The 21,623-nt window shown below is 41.4% G+C and overlaps 1 protein-coding gene across 2 annotated transcripts in view; it reads right to left on the reverse strand.

Annotated features, from left to right (window-relative positions):
- Positions 1–21,623, reverse strand: part of LOC138981787 (myoferlin-like) — a 128,037-nt gene that overhangs the window by 20,103 nt on the left and 86,311 nt on the right. For both annotated transcript variants that reach the window (XM_070354866.1, XM_070354867.1), the window contains 12 exons: positions 21,395–21,452; positions 20,946–21,023; positions 19,327–19,508; positions 18,465–18,614; positions 17,558–17,656; positions 16,247–16,408; positions 15,747–15,906; positions 13,519–13,595; positions 2,904–3,014; positions 1,642–1,770; positions 1,108–1,263; positions 485–576 (listed from right to left, as the gene is read on the reverse strand). In XM_070354866.1, coding sequence (XP_070210967.1) covers positions 485–576; positions 1,108–1,263; positions 1,642–1,770; positions 2,904–3,014; positions 13,519–13,595; positions 15,747–15,906; positions 16,247–16,408; positions 17,558–17,656; positions 18,465–18,614; positions 19,327–19,508; positions 20,946–21,023; positions 21,395–21,452 — 1,454 coding nt within the window. The remainder of the gene's footprint in view (positions 1–484; positions 577–1,107; positions 1,264–1,641; positions 1,771–2,903; positions 3,015–13,518; positions 13,596–15,746; positions 15,907–16,246; positions 16,409–17,557; positions 17,657–18,464; positions 18,615–19,326; positions 19,509–20,945; positions 21,024–21,394; positions 21,453–21,623) is intronic.

Consider the following 21,623-nt stretch of genomic DNA (forward strand, 5'->3'; position numbering starts at 1 on the left):
TATTGCCACAGCACTTTAAAATAAGATGTCGTGGAAGCATAGGCGCTTCAATATATACCCCAGCTCAGCCTCAAATGAGGGAGAGGAGTATTATCTTTTTGTGAAAAAGTAATTACCGTGTTAGTTGTAGTTTGGCCTGTATCAGATTTTTCTTTTTGTTTTTCCTTGAAACAAAGCCCTGACTGACATAGTGACGCTGACCCCCAGTTTCAAAGCAGAAAGATGGCTAGGATTCCACAAACAAATTTCGCTAAGGGTGTTTCTTGGGGACTGCATGCTCACCACGAGGAAGGTGAAGATTTGACGAAACAGGCGACCATCTCTCTGGAGTGCGAGAAAAAACATGGCGGCTGCACAGCTTGCTATCTAGTTGGCTATTAACCGCCAACTCTTTCGATGTCAACTTATCACATTTGATTTTTGCCTGGTTAGCACAAAATTGTGTCTTACAGGCCTTGGAGAAATGACAAGAGGTGTTTTATACCTGCCAAACACAGGGTCGGTGGTGTTGGGGAGGTAGTTGTCTCTACTGTTCAGCTTCTTCTTGCCCAGCACTACCTCAATGTAGGGGTCAGCCTGCACACAGCAAACAATTCACTTGTGTTGAATAGTATAGGGGACACACACACACACACACACACACACACACACACACACACACACACACACACACACACACACCCCTGCATTATATGAACAGACAATGAAAGAAAGAGAAAAGTCAAACCGAAGTGAAGAAGTCACGTAAAGCGATATCAACACATTTACTCAATCTGTTGACCTAAACATCAAAACTGCACTGAAAAATCTTCCCTCAAAGTAAGCTCTGTCTGACCAAAACCCATCGACTGAGACAACATTGTCTATTGGTATAATATTGTAAACATTGAAACCCAGTTTGAGGAAAAGGGATTTCGATTGTTTTTGAGCACAAAAGCAATTAAAACAAAATACACCTAATTTTTTTGGATTCATGAAAAAAAAGACTAAATGGAAACGAACCACTTTGTGTGTCTGTTATTGCCATTTTGATTTCAAACAAGATGTTGAGAGAGAGAGAAAGGGCGAGACAGACAGCGAAAGAGAGCCAGATCAGCAATGACATACCAAGCCGCTGGGGTCGTTGGGTTGAAGGTCAGTGGCCTTGATGACGTAGATGCGGACCAGGCACTCTTCAGGTGTGGAGGGGGGAAGGTTGCACAGCATGCGAGTGGGCAGCGGTTCGTTGGGATCAGGTGGCAGGGGATACACGCGGAAAGTACCCTGTACACAAACAAGTGCAGTTTATGATAAATAGCTGCCCTGTGAACAGCTTTATAGGGAAAAAGAAATTAACCATTGACAGAAAATCCAACCCCGTTTTAAGGCCCATGTCCAAACCCCCTATGAAGACTTATAGCTCCCTCCTTTTTACAACCAAATTTTGTGGCTCTCAAATTTTTGTTACGGCTGTAAATTTACCTCCATGAATTTTCTTCCACATTAATCAAAATTCCCTCTCTGTTAAAATCTGATTTTCTCATATCTCTTGCATCATGAAAAGGGGAAAACCACTATGTGTACATTTCTGAAAAGAAGAGTGAATGCATGCTCATAATTTTAAACAAGGTAAACATAAAACTCATTAAAAGTCAAACTGACCTTGAACTCTCCCACAACGTTCTCACCCTCATCGTCATCGCCATCTTTGCCGCGGCTGAGGGGGAAGGTGTGACAGAAGTCGTTGAAGTCGTGGTAGTTTTCTGCTTTCTCCAGCTCTGTCTGATACACCTGTTGCACAAACACACCAAGAAGGATTCTAAATAAATCGTCCAACACTAAACAAGAAGAAATTCAGGATTCTCAGTGTTAAGCCTCAAATTAAATTAATTGGCTGAAGTTGACTTCGCGAAGCTGGCTGCATAAAGCCTTGGCATTGAATTTTCAGTTAAAAGATTTTGTTAAGTCGACTTCGGTCTCAAGTAAGGACAGCCTTTAACATTTGCTTAGAGTTTCATCATGTCTGGGGCGGGGATATAGCTCAGTTGGTAGCGCGCTGGATTTGTATTCAGTTGGCCGCTGTCAGCGTGAGTTCGATCCCAGGTTCGGCGGAAATTTATTTCAGAGTCAAATTTGTGTGCAGACTCTCTTCGGTGTCCGAACTCCCCCCCGTGTACACTACATTGGGTGTGCACGTTAAAGATCCCACGATTGACAAAAGGGTCTTTCCTGGCAAAAAATGCTTAGGCACAGTTAATAATTGTCTACCTATACCCGTGTGACTTGGAATAATAGGCCGTGAAAGGTAAATATGCGCCGAAATGGCTGCAATTACTGGCCGTATAAAATTTCATCTCACACGGCATCACTGCAGAGCGCCTAGAACTGTACCCACGGAATATGCGCGATATAAGCCTCATTGATTGATTGATTGATGTCTAATTCACACACACTGGCAGCGGTCCTAAAAACTTCATGGACAACTAGAATACGTACCTGACATCTTGTATGTACAGTGTGAAATTGTTTCCTATAAGCATGTCTATATTGAGGTGTGCATGGGGTATGTGTTAATTTTTGAAAACAACATTAAGACAAATTCCTGGAAAACATCAGACATTAATACAGTAATTTCTGCACTCTGTAAGAGCAACTTATCTCTATAAAAGCCTGCACAAAGAATTTATCTGAAGGACAGCGTGAAGTCGGAAAGTAGGAAGAGGGGGTCGAGGGTTGAAAAGGGAGTGTATGTGTATATATGCACATGTGTGTGTGTATGTGTGCATGTGTGTGTGCGTGTGTGTGTGCATGCATGTGTGTTCATGCATGTGTATGTGTGTTCATGTGCGCGCATGTGTGTGTGCATGTACATGTTGCGTGCATGCACGTGTGTCAAGAGGGTGTTGGGGAAGTTTGCAGCATACCTTGATCGTGTAGTAGCCAAGCTCCATGTACTTCTTGCACTTGCTGGTCTCGCCAATGGAGGCGTAGTACTTGGACCACCAGTCCAGCTCTTCCAGGGCCAGCTCTGTCTTCTAAACACACACACACACACACACAGCCATAGTTAGCTGCTGTCTTAATCTGAACACACCAACATATAGCTATATAGCTGCTGTCTTCTGAACACACCAACACACAACCAGTTAGCTGATGATCATCTTCTGTGCTAGCATGGAATGTTAATATGCTACCACAAGAAGCATGACATGTTATGTTACTACTGTGAGGAAGCATGAACTGTTTGTTACCACAATAATCTTGAAATCTAATGTTACCTTAGGAAGCATGAAATCTAACGATACATTTGTCAGCCACTGATCCTGTTCTGTGTTTCTATAAAATCTTATGATACCACAGAAAGCATGACATGTTATGTTAATACAAAGCATGAAATCTTATGCTACAACCGACTAGTTTAGCCATGTATCCATGAAACCGTATGCTACCATTGTAAGCAGGAAATCTTATGTTACCACAATAATCTTGAAATCTAATGTTACCTAAGTAGGAAGCATGAAATCTAGCGATACATTTGTCAGCAACTGATCTAGTTCTGTGTTACCAACAAAAACCAGTATTAAACTTGGGCAAAAAATTATTGCAACAAATTTCAAACCCAAATTAAAGCATTAATCCCCGTGTCATTTTATTAACACTTTATATACCAGAGAAGGCCGTTCACTTAACCTTCAGGATCACCATTTGGATTAAATATTTATTTTACAGGGATCACGTGACCGCCGCTCAAGTAAGGGTACCCTCAAAATCGACCAGACAAAAACGGAAGAGCCAAATGAAAAATCGACAAAAAATCACAATAGGCAAAACGTTGCAATTTTCACATACGAGAAGAAAGTCAAACCAATTATCTACCCTGAACAGATTTTTTTGTTTTGCTACCTTGCGTATTTCGCGTGCTATGCTATTCCTACTGATGCAGGTGTCGATCGCAAGAGCGGTCAAAAACGGGACTTTTGCGTCATTTTTTAGGGATATCACGACAAAAAAGTCTGCACTTTAGCAATGACTTGGTGGATTGCTTTGAAACTTTCAGAATATTTTACTAACATACTAGAGATACTTCGAGCAAAATGATGGATTGTTGCAGGTGTTTGTTAAAATGTTATGCAATTTTTTGAAAGAAGTTTTTAATCTCGTCGTAGGATTATTCCCTTGGGTCCAAAAAATGTATGACTTTGCATGTCTTTAGAAAAATGATTGATACACACACTGCTAAAGTTTTATGTGCGTGTAAGCACTGACGCAAATTCTGGACCAGTAAACACGCAACATATTTAAGCGATGATTCTGGTGCCACAGCGATGCCCAGCCAAGCGTGACCGTAGCATGATTTGTTTGTTTGTTTATTTGTTGCTTAACGTCCAGCCGACTACGCAGAGCCATATCAGGACGAGGAAGGGGGGGATGAAGGGGGCCACTTGTCAAGCGATTCCTGTTTACAAATGCACTAACCCATTACTTGTGTCCCAGCAGGCTTTAGTAAAACTAAATTAATACCTACTGGAAGATTACCAGTTTCCAGTATGTTAAAATAGGCTTAACCTATCTACTGCTGGACTTACATCAGAACACTAACAGATTAAACTATACATGAATCGCGAGACAAGCGGCAAGAGAAGAGATTTTTGGAAAAAATACAGGTGAATGAGCAAGAAGGCAGAAAAAAGAAAAGAATTCATGAAGAAAAAGAGAGCATGACAGGAAAGAGGAACCAAAAATCTACCTAACAGCAAACTAGAAAGCTCCTGCGGTTCCAAAAACAGGAGGGGCCTTTAATTTCATAACCGCAGTGCCCCACTGCGGGAACCGTAGCATGAGGCACGCAGCGATAACAGCTGTAAGCGCAAAACAGCGTGAACGTTCCATTTTTATATTTAGTCAAGTTTTGACTAAATATTTCAACATCGAGGGGGAATCGAAACGAGGGTCGTGGTGTATGTGTGTCTGTGCGTGTGTGTGTGTGTGTGTGTAGAGCGATTCAGACTAAACTACTGGACCGATCTTTATGAAATTTGACACGAGAGTTCCTGGGTATGAAATCCCCGAACGTTTTTTTCATTTTTTTGATAAATGTCTTTGATGACGTCATATCCGGCTTTTCGTGAAAGTTGAGGCGGCACTGTCACGCCCTCATTTTTCAACCAAATTGGTTGAAATTTTGGTCAAGTAATCTTCGACGAAGCCCGGACTTCGGTATTGCATTTCAGCTTGGTGGCTTAAAAATTAATTAATGACTTTGGTCATTTAAAATCTGAAAATTGTAAAAAATAATAAAAATTTATAAAACGATCCAAATTTACGTTTATCTTATTCTCCATCATTTGCTGATTCCAAAAACATATAAATATGTTATATTCGGATTAAAAACAAGCTCTGAAAATTAAATATATAAAAATTATTATCAAAATTAAATTGTCGAAATCAATTTAAAAACACTTTTATCTTATTCCTTCTCGGTTCCTGATTCCAAAAACATATAGATATGATATGTTTGGATTAAAAACACGCTCAGAAAGTTAAAACAAAGAGAGGTACAGAAACGCGTGCTATCCTTCTTAGCGCAACTACTACCCCGCTCTTCTTGTCAATTTCACTGCCTTTGCCATGAGCGGTGGACTGACGATGCTACGAGTATACGGTCTTGCTGAAAAATGGCATTGCGTTCAGTTTCATTCTGTGAGTTCGACAGCTACTTGACTAAATATTGTATTTTCGCCTTACGCGACTTGTTTTCTCATGTGTTTGCATGACTAGCAAATTAACGCCAGCAGCTACACGCAAATGAAACTTAGACAGAATCTGTATCAATCATTTATCTGTAGATATGCAAAGTCATGAATTTTTTGGACACAAGTAAACAATCCTATGACAAGTTTAACAACATTTTCCGAAACATTGCGTCACATCTGGATAAATAACCGTAACGATCCAAACTTTCGCACGAATTATCTCTAGTATGTTGGTAAAATATTCTGAAAGTTTCAAAGCAATCCACGAAGTCATTGGTAAAATGTAGCGCTTTTTGACATGATACCAATAAAAATTGACGTAAAACGTTCCGCTTTTGACCGCTCTTGCGATCGACACCTGCATCAGTAGGAATAGCATAGCACGCGAAATACGCAAGGTAGCAAAACAAAATAATCTGTTCAGGGTAGATAATTGGTTTGACTTTTTTCTCGTATGTGAAAGTTGCAACGTTTTGCCTATTGTGATTTTTTGTCGATTATTCATTCGGCTCTTCCGTTTTTGTCTGGTCGATTTTGAGGGTACAATTACTTGAGCGGCGGTCACGTGATCCCTGTAAAAGAAATATTTAATCCAAAAGGTGATCCTGAAGGTTAAGTGAACGGCCTTCTTTGGCATATACAGTTTTAATTAAATGACACAGGAATTAAGGCTTTAATTTGGGTTTGAAATTTGTTGCAATAATTTTTTGGCCAACTTTAGTTTGCACTGTAATTGGCAAATTTGAATCACATCAATTGCTTTCATTTAAGAGGTGTTTTTTGTACTGAAAAAGACACTTCCAATAAAAAAAACCCATTATTTGAACAAAACCATGCATTGTAACATTTTCAAAATACACAGAAAATGCTGAACAAATTACTGCAGATCGCTCCATTGACCATCACTGTACATCTCCACCTGCGAATTGTTTAAATTTGATACAGAAAATACAGAGAGAGAATAATGTAGCAGCCAAATAATAAAAATAAGAATTGATAATTAAATATCAGAATAAAAAACAGAATCTATTGAAGAACAGCAAAAGGAAATCTTAAAGCGACACAATGTTATACATGTATTAATCCCTTTGCTGCAAACTTTTTACAATAGAACTTAATCAAAACAGAGACAGGGCTTGATGTCATAGAACAACAAAATTGATGTCTGCATTCCCCCAGAGAGCAAAAAAAATCCACTACATGACATCAGAAGACCACTTGCAACAATACAAGTAAAGGTGATAGTGAAAATGGAAACCAGCTGCAATGTCAGGTGATAAGAAGGAATGAAGAAACAATGAAAAAAAAGCAAGAAAGTGAAAATAATTAAACAAATCAAATCAACGTTTCAAGTAGGATTTCTACATCAAATCTGGACCTAAAAATGTAAGCAAACAAAAGCAAAGTTGAAAACAATACTGGGTTTAGAAATCCAAATTTGCTCTCAGACAACAAAATGAGAGTCAATCAAATCCACTATTTTCTGTTCCCGTGTGGTGCCTCATAGAAAAACGCCCAAATCTCCCAGAAACTTGAAAGTCGGATCTTCGCCATGGACAAACCTTCACTGGTGTGGTGTCTGACTTATCTTTACCCCCTTTTTTCACCGTGGGAAACTGAAACTGGGGAAGGTCTATTCTGATGTTCATCACTGACGACATCCCCTGCTTGTGAGTAATACACACAGCATCACACCATAAAGACATGGGCACAATCTGCCATTCATATATATTATATATATATATATATTAGACCTGTGCACACTCAAAACGCTCATCAGTAGTAAACAAACCAAATTTCAGTAGTTTTTAAAATGTTTCAGTAGTAAGCTGTAACGACAGTTCAAGACATAATTCTGGTCACAAAGCACACAGGTCTCCTTTGCTGGATTTTACGATCTCCAGGTTCTCTTGAGAATAACTGGACTTCCAGCACTGTTGTGCCGTTTTCTTCTTTGGTGACAGAGCTGGTGTCTCCTCTTCACTATCTGAATCTCGCATTCTTTTTTTCTTTTCCATGTTTCACTTCAATCACAAGTTGCCACGCAGACGCTAGACGAACAAAGTCTAAGAACAAAGACTCAATGCAGAGAACACGCGCGCTTCCGGTAAATCGGAAAACATCTTTTCAGCGCAACGGCCGACTAATTGGTCAAAACATCTTAAAACAGAAAAAAAGTTTTTTTAGTAAAACATCGGAATTTCGGAATTTTAATTAAAAATCCGTAGCATCGTATTCTGCATATAAAAATCGGAGAAATTACGGAGAAACCGTAGATGTGCACAGGTCTGATATATATAAAATTAAAAAAATTAAATAAATTAAAATTAAATACATAAATTAATAAATTTTAAACAAGACAAAAAAATTGAATAAAGCAAGACCAAAAAAATAGAAATTAAAAGGAACACGTCTCTCTTGTTGAAAGCAGCTGCACACTTCAATTGGATTTTGGTGACAGAATTTTAACCACAATGTAAGGGTGACCCTGAATTATCAAATTACAATACAACTTACAAAACAAACTATTCCTTTGAAAAGTAAACCAAAACAAACGCAAAACCAAACACAAGTAATAACGAAATGGCAGCACTCAACAATCATAAACAACAATCTGGGTCAGGTGAACAAACCATTTCTTCTGGTTGTTCTGTGACAGATTTCTTGCCCACCACTTCAAACTGAGGAAACGATAACTTGGGCACAAAGGAATCGAACAGGCCCTGTACTGAGGAGGGTTGGAAATGATCAGAAAATAAAATTCTTTACTTGAAGGAATCATCATTAATTTGTAAATGAATTTTAGTCCCAAACTTCAGACGGTGTGTAGATCACATCTTGACAAAACACAGCTAAACATAAAGATAATCCAAGACAGGATGTAATATATAAAACATATAACAAATGTTTTAGAGAGAACGACCACAACAGCAGCAGAACTTCAGCAGACAACTCAACAAGAAAAGAGCGAAGTCACCCTCAAAAACCGAAAGAAAACATGTTGGTTTGACAAGTGAGGACCACGATGTAAACTGAGAAAACTTGAAACAGGGAATAAGAGTCATAACGATAGTTGACAGCCATCCCACATGGCACTGACCTTTTACATACAAAAACAAACTGAAGTGGAGCACTCACCATCATCCCTTCACACAGCACAAGGTTTACCATACTAGCTAGTAAGCCACAAAAGTTTGAACTACATGTAGTTAGTACCGGTAACACTTTTCTTAAACATTAAAGTTCAGGATGAAAATGATGTTGCAGAAACATGAGTCTTGGTCCTTGGAACACCAAGTATGAAATTCCACGGTCTGTGCTGTAAAGAAATTAAAAAAAATGCTGCTTAACTCTTTCTGAACCGATACCGGATTTTTCCCGTAGCGAAATGGGTCACTCCAGCACCTATTACGGTCCAATTAAAGGGAAGAAACCGCGTTCTCTTCTGAGTCAGAGAAAAACGCGATTATTTCCCTTGTTGGTCACAAAAAGCCTGTGAGCGTCACGTTGGCGTGTGTGCGTTTGCCGTGTGAGTGCATGTGTGTGTGTGTGTGCGTGCATGTGTGTATGTGCGTGCGTGTGTGTGTGACGCACGCCTGGCATGTGGTTGTGCTACAATGTTCATGTGTATGTGTTACTGCGTTTCTCGCAAGTGTGACGCTTCTTTTGGCAACTAAGTTCTCAAAAGATTAACTGCGATGACAAGTTTTCTTTTATCAGCAGATGACGATTTCTTTTCTTTTTTTCTCCGACTCATACGTCGTCACAAACTTACTAGTTAATCAGACACAGACAGACACAGACGTACACTGTACGCGTATAGCGACTCACTGCTGCACACACACACACTAACTGACAATGAACAGAACGCAAGCCATGGTGAATTACCACATTATTTTATTTCGTTTGGAAACGCAAGAAGCTGAAGCACTTCATGGCGCCTGTAGAAAATCCAGGGCGTCTAGCTGAGATCGCGATTAGCAGGGCTCGAGTGTTAAATTGCATGCCTGACTAGATTGCAGAAGACTGAAGCGCAGTTTAAGCACTTGATTGGCGCCTGTGGCCACCCGGACCGTCTAGCAGAGATCGCAATTAGCTGGACTCAAGTGTTCAACTGCACGCCTGACTGGCCATACTGACTGGTCAGACACTTAACCTCTATAGGCACGTGGCCAATTTGACGATACCGTGGCATGAAAGTTCTTGACTGAGTGGGGCACGTGCGCGTGAAAGGTTTGTTTTTCTTTTGTTCGCAGGTCTCGATCAACCCGTAATGTACACAACCTGAAAAAACACACACACACGTAGAACACTATTTGGAGAGACTGAGGGAGAGGTTTTTTTGGTTTTTGGGTTTTAATGTCCCTTCAGCAGATGCCAGCTGCTATTCGAGACCGGACTGAGGGAGAGAAAGAGAGAGAGACTGATAAGATGAAATGACAATTTACTGCATGATGAAAGGCCATCGGACCCAGAGAGAGATAGCGTGGTTATGATAGAACATTTTTTCATGATCTGTACTATTTTTTGGCCTTTACGTGACTAATTTTGTAAAAAAAAAAATAAAAAAAAAAAAAAAAAATATATGTATAAAAATATATATATATTTTTTTTTTTAAAAGTCGGTCCTGTTTTTTTCGGGGTCCAATAAGTCTCCGCGATTTAGTGGACCGCGAGTTAGTGGAAGTCTGCTGTACTTGCCGGTTTTCGGCACGTGTGTTGACCGAATATGAGCGTGTTTTTTTGAGAGGTGAGGCAATGTAGTCCAAAATAGGGTTAAAGTTAACCTTACCAATGTAATATATCCAGTATGCTGAAAACTTCAGTTGTTGAAACAAATTGCTGGTGCCAAATAGGACCTGATGAGCATGTTATCATAATCTTGCATGTTCATGTACTGATAGAGCCACTTGTCAATTGTTTCTTGTTCACAAAAGCACTAATCAAAAATTTGCTCCAGGGGCTTGCAACGTAGTACAATATACAGTGGAATCCAGCAATAACGAACCTGGGTATAACGAAATCCCTCTTATAACAAACTGCCATTGATTTCCCGGCAGACAGCCTTCTATTTCTTACTTGTTACTTTCCGGCTACATCGAACCTTTTGAACTCATTTGCATAACGAACCCCTCTTTTAACAAACACGTTTTCATCGCCCCAGAGCCGCTTTGTCTCTAAAAGTCACAAGGCTACAACGATCTGCATGTGAGGCGAGATCAAAGGCAGGTCCATTGTGATAGCTGGGTGGCCTTGTTTATAGACACTGACCTTCTTCCCAGGGGTCATTGACCCAGTTTTAGCTATGAGAGGTGGTTCCCCTTTCATATGAGAGAGGAAACACTTCCTGCACCCGGGTCAGTGACCGAGTTTAACCTATGGGGAGTTTAACCTATGGGGCGGTCTCTTTGATGTCTTGAGAGGAAACTTGGCCAGGTTAGTACATGCACCAGAACTGGTGGACACCATGAAATCGGAGATTGATCGGAGATTGATCAGAATGTACATGTACATGCTTTTACACGACTTTTAAAATTTTACTTCTAAAATTGTGACAGTAAAGTGAACATTTGAACTATGCCTCTCTCTATGGATTATATTATGAAGCTGTTGAAAACATGCAGAGATTGTACTCTCCAAGGAAAGATCGATGGGACGATCATTTGAAGGTGAGTGGGAAAACTTGTCTTAGGCCATTTAGGGTTGAAAACTCTTCAGCGAATTGCTGATATAATGACCTAAAATGTATCTCCCTTGAGATTCGTTGTACCCGGACTTCACTGTAATACCTTACTGGGAGAATGCAAGTTTCCAGTACAAAGGACTTAACATTTCTTACATACTGCTTGACTAAAATCTTTACAAAAATAGACTATATTCTATACAAGAAACACTTAACAAGGGTAAAAGGAGAAACAGAATCCGTTAGTCGCCTCTTACGACATGCTGGGGAGCATGGGGTAAATTCTTCCCCCTAACCCGCGGGGGGTGTCTCACACTGCAGGTACCACTGTACAGACAAACACAGACAGTCCAACAACATGTACAAAACGCCAATGGAGTTGTGCACGGATAAATATGTTCAATATAGGTATCTGGTTGTGTGTATCTGATTCACTTCTTGGTTACACAGCTTGACGCATACTCTGCCTTTTATACAAACATGCTTGGATAAATATGTTTCAAACGTGATACAATGTTCACTTCATTCTTTGATACAGACGTCTGGCAGTTTACCCCTCGAAGGCGCTTGATCTTGCCCTGCACTTTACCGGCCAGGTGTGACAGAATCTCCTTCAGAAGCAAGACAGCACAGACAGGTGAAACATGTTAACAGTCGAAGAAATAGGACATGTACATTATCACCCAATTTGGAACATCTTCCCCCGTATTCCACAGGCATCAAAACTAAATACACAAACACAAGAAAGAAATCAAGTATGCTTGTTGTGTGAAGAAGACGAAGAGATGAAGCAGTAAGAAGGGGGGGGGGGGGGGGGGGGGATAAAAGAGTTAAGCACCATTTCCAGAGAGCCATACACCCCAGGCTAAAGCACCGAAGTTCTACTCACTCTGCAAAGCATGATTCCTTCAACCACTCATGAGTACCTACGGCAATACCATGCTCAGAACCACCTATAGCTACATATAAACACACACGCCCATCGCATCCCATCCCCAGAAGCCACACAGCACAGAAACCTACGCAGCAACACAAAGAACCTAAGCGTTCTCCTTCAACGCCTGCACAAAGGCAAAACAGAGAGGGGCCAGATAGAGGCAACAAGTCGACAACAACCTTGGAGCGCTCCACGCCCAACAAATGAGCTGGAAGCCTAAGCGTGTCCTGGCCTGCGCTCACTATGGCTCGCTTCCACGATTTCGTACGCTAGCAGAAAAATCAAGCGCTTCAATCTCAACAACAAGGCATGTTTACATCACAAGCTGACACCCATCACAAGCTGGCTTAAACCTTAACAATAAGGCATGTTCACATCACAAGCTGACACCCATTATAGATCAGTTTATTTTTAGAGGTGGCGTCTGTACCTTCTGGGCCTTTCAAAATCAGGTAACAACCAGCATAACCACAGCCCTAATAAAACACTAAAAAAACTGTCTGTCCACTCAACATGCTTCTTTACAACAGACAGACAGACAGACAGACAGACAGACAGACAGACAGACAGACAGACAGACAGACAGACAGACGGACAAAGAAACACACAAAAAAGGCAGCTTATGTTTCTAGCACAGCACAGCCAGACAGCATGTTTACATTTTCCACACAAAGTTAGAACACAAGTCATAAAAGGCCCCAAACAAGGTTATTAATATCATGATTTCATTTTGACACAGCCAAGTTAGAAACTGACCCCGCAGAGTAAATTTGCTACAAGCAGCAATCGTATGTATCAACGAGAGAGATAAGTTGTTAACACTTTAGCTTTGGAAGGATTATTTCTGTTGTTAGCAGCCTAGTTCTGGCAAGATTTAGTATCAGATACATTCATAATAGCCTCAGGGTACAGTGGAACCCCCCTTTTAAGACCTCCACAAATCCCAGTACAGCAGGTCTTATAGGAGGGAGTCTAATAAAATGAAGGTAACTTTACAGACAGTGTGAACAGAAAAGCTGAAAAAGCAAGGTCCTAAAAGGAGGAAGTCTTAAATTTGGGGGGGGGGGGGGGGGTCTTAAAAGGGGGGTTCCACTGTAGTTGAATGTCTGCTCATGAGGGTCAGAGATCAGTATGAATGAGTTACAAGAAGACGTGGATGTCCGTACCTTTGGTTTCTTCTGCTCTACGGGCATGTCGATGACGTGGTCCCCACCAGTTGCGGGTGGGCCATTTCCCACCACATCTGTTGATCGTAATAAAATGTTTATCAGTCAGTGATATCAGCATATCTGGGCTTTATTTAGCTAATAACCGATGCAAAGTTATCCGAGGCAGACTGTTTCCTACCACATCTGTTGAACATTATAAAATGTGTATCAGTCAGTGATATCAGCAGTGATGTTCCTAGGACTGGAGCGCAACAGGACAAAATGTCCTGAATCAAAAAACTAATAGGACATCATGTCCTGACTACAAAAAAACAAGAAGGGCAAAGCCCATACGACTCACATGCTTTACACATTTTTCCTACCAAAATACATGTGACCTTGACCCAAGGTCAAGGTCATCCAAGGTCATGCAACACAAAGCTGTTAATTCAAGACATAGGAAGTACAATGGTGCTTATTGGCTCTTTCTACCATGAGATATGGTCACTTTTAGTGGTTCACTACCTTATTTTGGTCACATTTCATAAGGGTCAAAGTGACCTTGACCTTGATCATATGTGACCAAATGTGTCTCATGATGAAAGCATAACATGTGCCCCACATAATTTTTAAGTTTGAAACAGTTATCTTCTATAGTTCAGGGTCAAGGTCACTTCAAAATATGTATACAATCCAACTTTGAAGAGCTCCTGTGACCTTGACCTTGAAGCAAGGTAAACCAAACTGGTATCAAAAGATGGGGCTTACTTTGCCCTATATATCATATATAGGTGAGGTATTGAATCTCAAAAACTTCAGAGAAAATGGGAAAAATATGAAAAATAGCTGTTTTTTAGGCAACATTTATGGTCCCTGCGACCTTGACCTTGAAGCAAGGTCAAGATGCTATGTATGTTTTTTGGGGCGTTGTCATCATACACCATCTTGCCAAATTTGGTACTGATAGACTGAATAGTGTCCAAGAAATATCCAACGTTAAAGTTTTCCGGACGTCCGGACGGACGGACGGACGGACGACTCGGGTGAGTACATAGACTCACTTTTGCTTCGCATGTGAGTCAACAATAGGACATTCAGATCAAGCGAACCAATCATGGCACCTAACCTTTTTAGATGACTGAGAATATATGAATAAAGGCAAATAAAAACCGAACAGTTCCAAATTTATTTTAATATTTTAAATGCAACAGTGTTCAGTAGGGTTACTTTCACACACACAGACACATGCTTCAGAATGTCATAAGTGATCTTTCACACACACTGACACACACACACACACACACACACACACACACACACACACACACTATTATTGCTTCAGAATTAATGTCGCAAGTGACAAGTGATCTTTCACACACTTCAGAATGTCACACGTGATCATTTTCAGTGAGCTTGAACAGCTACTTTCGTTTCTTGCGTCTCTTCCTGCGTCTGTTCCTGAGGTTGTAGATCTATTGGCTCGCCTTCTGAGGCTTCAGTCTCCGACGGGGCCGAAGGCCCTGCAACTTGACTGTCCGTGTCGTCCTTTTTTTTTAACAAAGCCACTCAAAAGTGTCTGCCCTTTTCCCACGCAAACCTTTTTCTTCTGCGGCATCTTCGCAGAAATGTGGCGGCGGAAGTAAAATGTCGCTGTCAAAAGTAGCGAGAGTTGTGGCTCTTGTAATATTGTTAGGTCGAGAGTTGCGTCCCTTGTGTTATTGTTCGACCGAGAGTGAAAATTGAAGTTCAAGTAGACCCCAATTCGAACTCGTTTTAACGAGGTTTGATACTTCAGTTTGTACAGATTCTTCTTGCAGTGACCCGCGCTCTAGACGTAATACTATCGGACAATGACCGCTGACTTCGCGATCGGATCGGACATTTGACGGGACAGCGGTGTTTGCAATCGGTCATTTTACAACCTAAATCGGTCTATGACCGATGACCGACGCCTCGGAACATCACTGTGTCAGCATATCTGGGCTTTATTTAGCTAATAACCGATGCAAAGTTATCCGAGGCAGACTGTTTCCTACCACATCTGTTGAATGAGTTACAACATATATCAGTGAGCGGTATCAGCACATCTTGGTACCATCCAGACAACAAAAGAGAAAAAAAAAATTATTGCTATATAACAAAAAAAGAAAAAGTTGAGGTTAATTATCCACCAGTAAAAGTTATGCTTTATTCATTAACCTCCACTGCCCAATTCTGCGACCTCACGCCATATGAATGACCCTGACCTTGCACTGCAGGGTCAGCAAGTTGCTCATCAGGGTCACAGCGGAATTCCTCCAGTGACCTCAAGATGTTGACTCCGACCTGAGGACGCCGTCCAAAGTTGCGGTGGTCGATCACGCTGATGTTCATCGGAGGCATGTACAGCTCTTCTTTTGGCAGCATCTGTGTCACAGGAAAGAGGCGAATGTGCCTTCATTATCAGCGTAAGATTTTTCTGATTTTTCTATGTTTATCGGCTGCAACTCCCAGGTACATTTAAATATCTTATGAACAGACTGTATGGCCTTTCCCCCTCCCTCCTCCTCATTGATGCAGCCACATTCTATTTCTAAGGGATGGTGCAGGATAGGATGACCTATTGAGCTCAATCCATTACCCTACAGGTACCCCAGCGTGAATCGCACCCTAGTTCTACCACTGAGCTACCATGCCTGTAACGCACCTTAGCCAATCCTGGCCTGTAACTTATGTGAGCACAAAAATAAGCAGGCAGTCTACTCACGACGTCAAAGAAAAGCACGGGGTCCACGAAGTTTGGGTTCTTCTTGGTGTCCTTGATGACCAAGGAGTTGCGCAGGTGACCGCCACACTCAAACATGATGCTGGGCGAACTGACGTTGGACAGCTGGAACTTCCTCATGTTGCGCACACCCCAACACAGCACCTGCAGCACGCACATTGACAGCACTTCTCAACATTCTGACTTGCAACTGTGCAATGTTAGCACGCACAACATTGACAACACTTCTCAATATTCTGACTTGCATCTGTGCAATGTTAGCACGCACTACATTGACAACACTTCTCAACATTCTGACTTGCATCTGTGCAATGTTAGCACCCACTACATTGACAACACTTCTCAACATTCTGACTTGCATCTGTGCAATGTTAGCACGCACAACATTGACAACACTTCTCAACATTCTGACTTGCATCTGTGCAATGTTAACACGCACAACATTGACAACACTTCTCAACATTCTGACTTGCATCTGTGCAATGTTAGCACGCACTACATTGACAACACTTCTCAACATTCTGACTTGCATCTGTGCAATGTTAGCACGCACAACATTGACAACGCTTCTCAACATTCTGACTTGCATCTGTGCAATGTTAGCACGCACAACATTGACAACACTTCTCAACATTCTGACTTGCATCTGTGCAATGTTAGCACGCACTACATTGACAAAACTTCTCAACATTCTGACTTGCAACAGTGCAATGTTAGCACACACAACATTGACAACACTTCTCAACAAGTTCTGACTTACATCTGTGCCACGTTAGCACGTAAAACATTGACAACACTTCTCAACAGGCTTGACTTGCAACTGTGCAATGTTAGCACGCACAACATTGACAACACTTCTCAACATTCTGACTTGCATCTGTGCAATGTTAGCACGCACAACATTGACAGCACTTCTCAACATTCTCACTTGCAATGGTAAAGTAAAATGTAGACATGCTAGTTCTAGTTGCAATAATTGGTGCTCTGACAAAGGGTTATCTCATTGGGCTTTTTCTTTCTTACCTTCTTCCTAAGATGGACCATAGCTTGTGGTTCCCAAGAGTATCATGCAAATACTCTAACAAACTCAAGTCTAGTAGCTGAAGACGGAATTCAACAGAAAAGAACATGGACTGAATAAGACTACAAGCTACGTCTGCCAACTTTCATGTGGCTTATTCCCTCTGTGCCTCTGAACTACTTTTCTCTTAAAAAACGAGGTAACACGTAATACGTAAAATGCTGGCATGCCATAAAATGCTGTATTTTAAAGAAGAAAGTGGTGGTACTGACTTCGATACCAGTGCGCTGCAAGACGGGGCGAATACCGTTTGGCACAGTAAAGAGGTCACCCCTCTTGGGCGGCAAGAATGGCAGATCTTTCCCCGTCAGCTGTTGTGGAAAGAAGGCATTAAATAAAGTACATGAACAAACGCCTCAATGCTGATCTGCTCCACAAACATCATGCAACAAGAATGGCAGATCCTTCCCAATTATCTGTGGTTGAAAGAAAGCATCCACTGAATGATCATATGCCTTTATTAATCTTTCTTTATTTGGTGTTTAACGTCGTTTTCAACCACGAAGGTTATATCGCGACGGGGAAAGGGGGGAGATGGGATAGAGCCACTTGTCAATTGTTTCTTGTTCACAAAAGCACTAATCAAAAATTTGCTCCAGGGGCTTGCAACGTAGTACAATATATTACCTTACTGGGAGAATGCAAGTTTCCAGTACAAAGGACTTAACATTTCTTACATACTGCTTGACTAAAATCTTTACAAAAATTGACTATATTCTATACAAGAAACACTTAACAAGGGTAAAAGGAGAAACAGAATCCGTTAGTCGCCTCTTACGACATGCTGGGGAGCATGGGGTAAATTCTTCCCCCTAACCCGCGGGGGGTGCCTTTATTAATGTATCTGCCAACTCTAACATGCAGATTAAAATAAGTGATACCAAAAGTCAGTGCTCACTATTATGCAGACAATGTTATTTTCGTTCATCTGAAGTGATTAAAATAATTGATGCCAAGATCGGGGTACGTTATCACACACTACACTGCATGGTTCTCAGTGCAATTGTCTGCTTCTATTGCGCTATGCAACTCAAAACTCCTCTTCGTGCCCCCATGCTCCCTCCCTACCCCTACAATCTCCTCTTCACATCTACCAGAAAGGATGGAAGACATCCTTACCCTGAAGAGTTCAAAAGCAGCCAGGAGTTCACCACCAGTTTTGCCGCCACGTTTGATCTCGTACCACTGTAGTACAGGTGTGCGGGCGTCTGTTGGGTCCAGTTTCACCATGGGTTGGGCTTTTGTGCGACCAAGAAACTCGGGTTTCCCCTGGAAAAAACAAAGTCCTTTGTTCTGTTATTACGTCAAGTTTTTGGTCCTCTTGTCTGTCAAAAAACCCCGGCTTGCTTGCTTGTGCACTTTGTTCATTGTTTCTTGAACAGCAAACCTTCTTCAGGCAATCAGTGGAACAGTTGAGGTCCAATTTGAGTCATTGTGCATAGCGACTTAACATTTGAGTCATTCCATACATTGGCTAGCATGCAGTCAGAACCAATATGCCAAATGCTTGCAAAGCTTTAGGAAGTACGCAAAGTAGCTGACATTGTGGGAATGCCTGTACCATATATGTACATGGATTTTAGTTGTTACTTTTGTGATGCTCTGCATTTTTCAGTTTGATATATACAAGAATGAAGACTGCAACATTTGTATGAACAAACATAGACTACAAACTTTTCTCATCCGGGCAATCCATTCAAGGAAGAATGAGTTTCAAGGAAATAAATAATGCTGGGGGTTGAGGGCAGAGCCTCTGGTGGGGGTGTGGGGTCAAGGCCCCCAGAAGCTGATGCATTTTGGCCTTGTAAATATGAATGTATTACCCTCTCTGGTGAAAGATAAATTGTGCATGTAGAGAAACACACAATCGTGTCCTCATCACCTGGGTTAAACTATAAACTATTACATTTTATTTCTTTGCTTTCGCGAAAATCTTTGAAATTGCAGAGATTTGGATTGCCTGCCATCTTATCTGACTCACAAAAGTATCGTGGTCAAAGATCTCAACGTAGACATCCGGCGGGTCCCTCTCCAGGTTTTTGGGCTTGCCGTGGATCTCAATCTCTCCGAAGATGAGGGTCTGGTCCCAGGTGGGGCATAGGGTCTTGGGCACTCGCTCCGTCGTCGTGCTCTGGGTCAGGAAACAAACCTGGCAAAACGGGTCTGCAACACAACCATAGCACCGTCAAAACTGCTACAGTGGAACCCCTCTTTCAAGACCCTGAAAACCCCTGAGAAAATCAGGTCTTAGATAGGAGAGAGTCTTAAAATGGGGGTACATTTACACAGGATTATCAACAGAAACTCTCTGAAAACAGAGTCTTAAAATGGGGATACATTTACACAGGATTATCAACAGAAACTCGCTGAAAACAGAGTCTTAAAATGGGGATACATTTACACAGGATTATCAACAGAAACTCGCTGAAAACAGAGTCTTAAAATGGGGATACATTTACACAGGATTATATCAACAGAAACTCGCTGAAAACAGAGTCTTAAAATGGGGATACATTTACACAGGATTATCAACAGAAACTCGCTGAAAACAGAGTCTTAAAATGGGGATACATTTACACAGGATTATCAACAGAAACTCGTTGAAAACAGAGTCTTAAAATGGGGATACATTTACACAGGATTATCAACAGAAACTCTCTGAAAACAGAGTCTTAAAATGGGGGTACATTTACACAGGATTATCAACAGAAACTCTAAAACAGTGTCAGCTTTAGTGAGCAGAAGACAATCATCAAGGCATTGATGAGGCCAAGGACAAACAGAGATGACTACCACACAATGTCCAGAGAGCAGCAAGTCAACCTCATCAGGCTGCGTACTGGCCACAACAGGCTCAATGCTCACATGAACCGAAAGTTCAAGCTGGCGCCATCACCAACCTGTGCCTGCGGTCAAGAGGACCAAACAGCGGAACACATCTTACAGCGATGTCCCTTACTAGATGAGGAACGAAAAGAAGTGTGGCCGTCACCAACTCCCTTGCAGACCAAACTATACGGCAGTCGACAGGAGTTGGAGAAAACGACAACATTTATCACCAGTGCTGGACTGATTGTGTAACCTCTGCGAACGCCAAGAAGAAAGAAGAAGAAACAGAAACTCTCTGAAAACAGAGTCTTAAAATGGGGGCACATTTACACAGGATTATCAACAGAAACTCTCTGAAAACAGAGTCTTAAAATGGGGGTACATTTACACAGGATTATCAACAGAAACTCTCTGAAAACAGAGTCTTAAAATGGGGGTACATTTACACAGGATTATCAACAGAAACTCTCCGAAAACAGGGTCTAAAACAGGGGAGAGAGACAAAGACAAAGAGGGAGAAGTGGGGGGAGGTCTTAAATACACAAAGGAAGTTCCACTGTAATATCCTCCCCCGCATACTTCATTATATTCTCGTCACAGATCTGTTCAGGTATTTACATGGAATTAAGGTCTGGAACAAAATGTGGGGGGAAAAATGTCCGGAAATGATTTGTGATGAAGCCAACTGTCACGGAGCAAAATGTCTAGAAGTGAATAATGTCATGCAAGCAATATGACCATAAAAGTTGTCAAAAGAGACAGAGGACATACCGGAGAGTCCCGTGTCATCGCCAGCCAGAATGTCCCTGGCCTGGTAGATGTATGCTCGCAGCTGATACTTCACCGGCTCTGTTACACACATCAATTAATGGCCCTGTTAGTTCCACATACACACACACACACACAAGAGTGCACTTGCACACAAACACACACACACACACACACACACACACACACAAATATGCAGACACAGAACGTGAGACGGATAGACAAACTGTATCCATGCACACACACACACATACAGAAGCGTGAGACGGACAGGAGGACTACTGAATTGCACCACAACCCATCCACTTATTTTCTCCTTTAGAATTTAAACCATCCAACAAACCAAACAAAGTAAAACATAAGACTGACTTTTTGTAAAACAGATGGACGAGTGGATAACAGCCCGCCAGACAGACGGACGGACAGACAGACAGACAATTAGACTGACTCACCAGCGAAGGACAGGAACATCCTTGGTGCAGTCAAAGAGGCCTTGAGTTTCTCATCCGACTGAACAAATTGTACAAACATGTTTATGTAAACAATGCATTTCAACATGCACAAATTACAACATACTGTGTCTGCATTTTCTGTTAAAGCTGAACAGTAGCGATAAAACTAATCAGTTGGCTTTAGACAAAAAAGAGGCTCAATGCAGCTCCGATCCATCTTTTGCTACCC

This window comes from Littorina saxatilis, linkage group LG12, assembly GCF_037325665.1.
Source record: "Littorina saxatilis isolate snail1 linkage group LG12, US_GU_Lsax_2.0, whole genome shotgun sequence".
NCBI lineage: Eukaryota > Metazoa > Mollusca > Gastropoda > Littorinimorpha > Littorinidae > Littorina > Littorina saxatilis.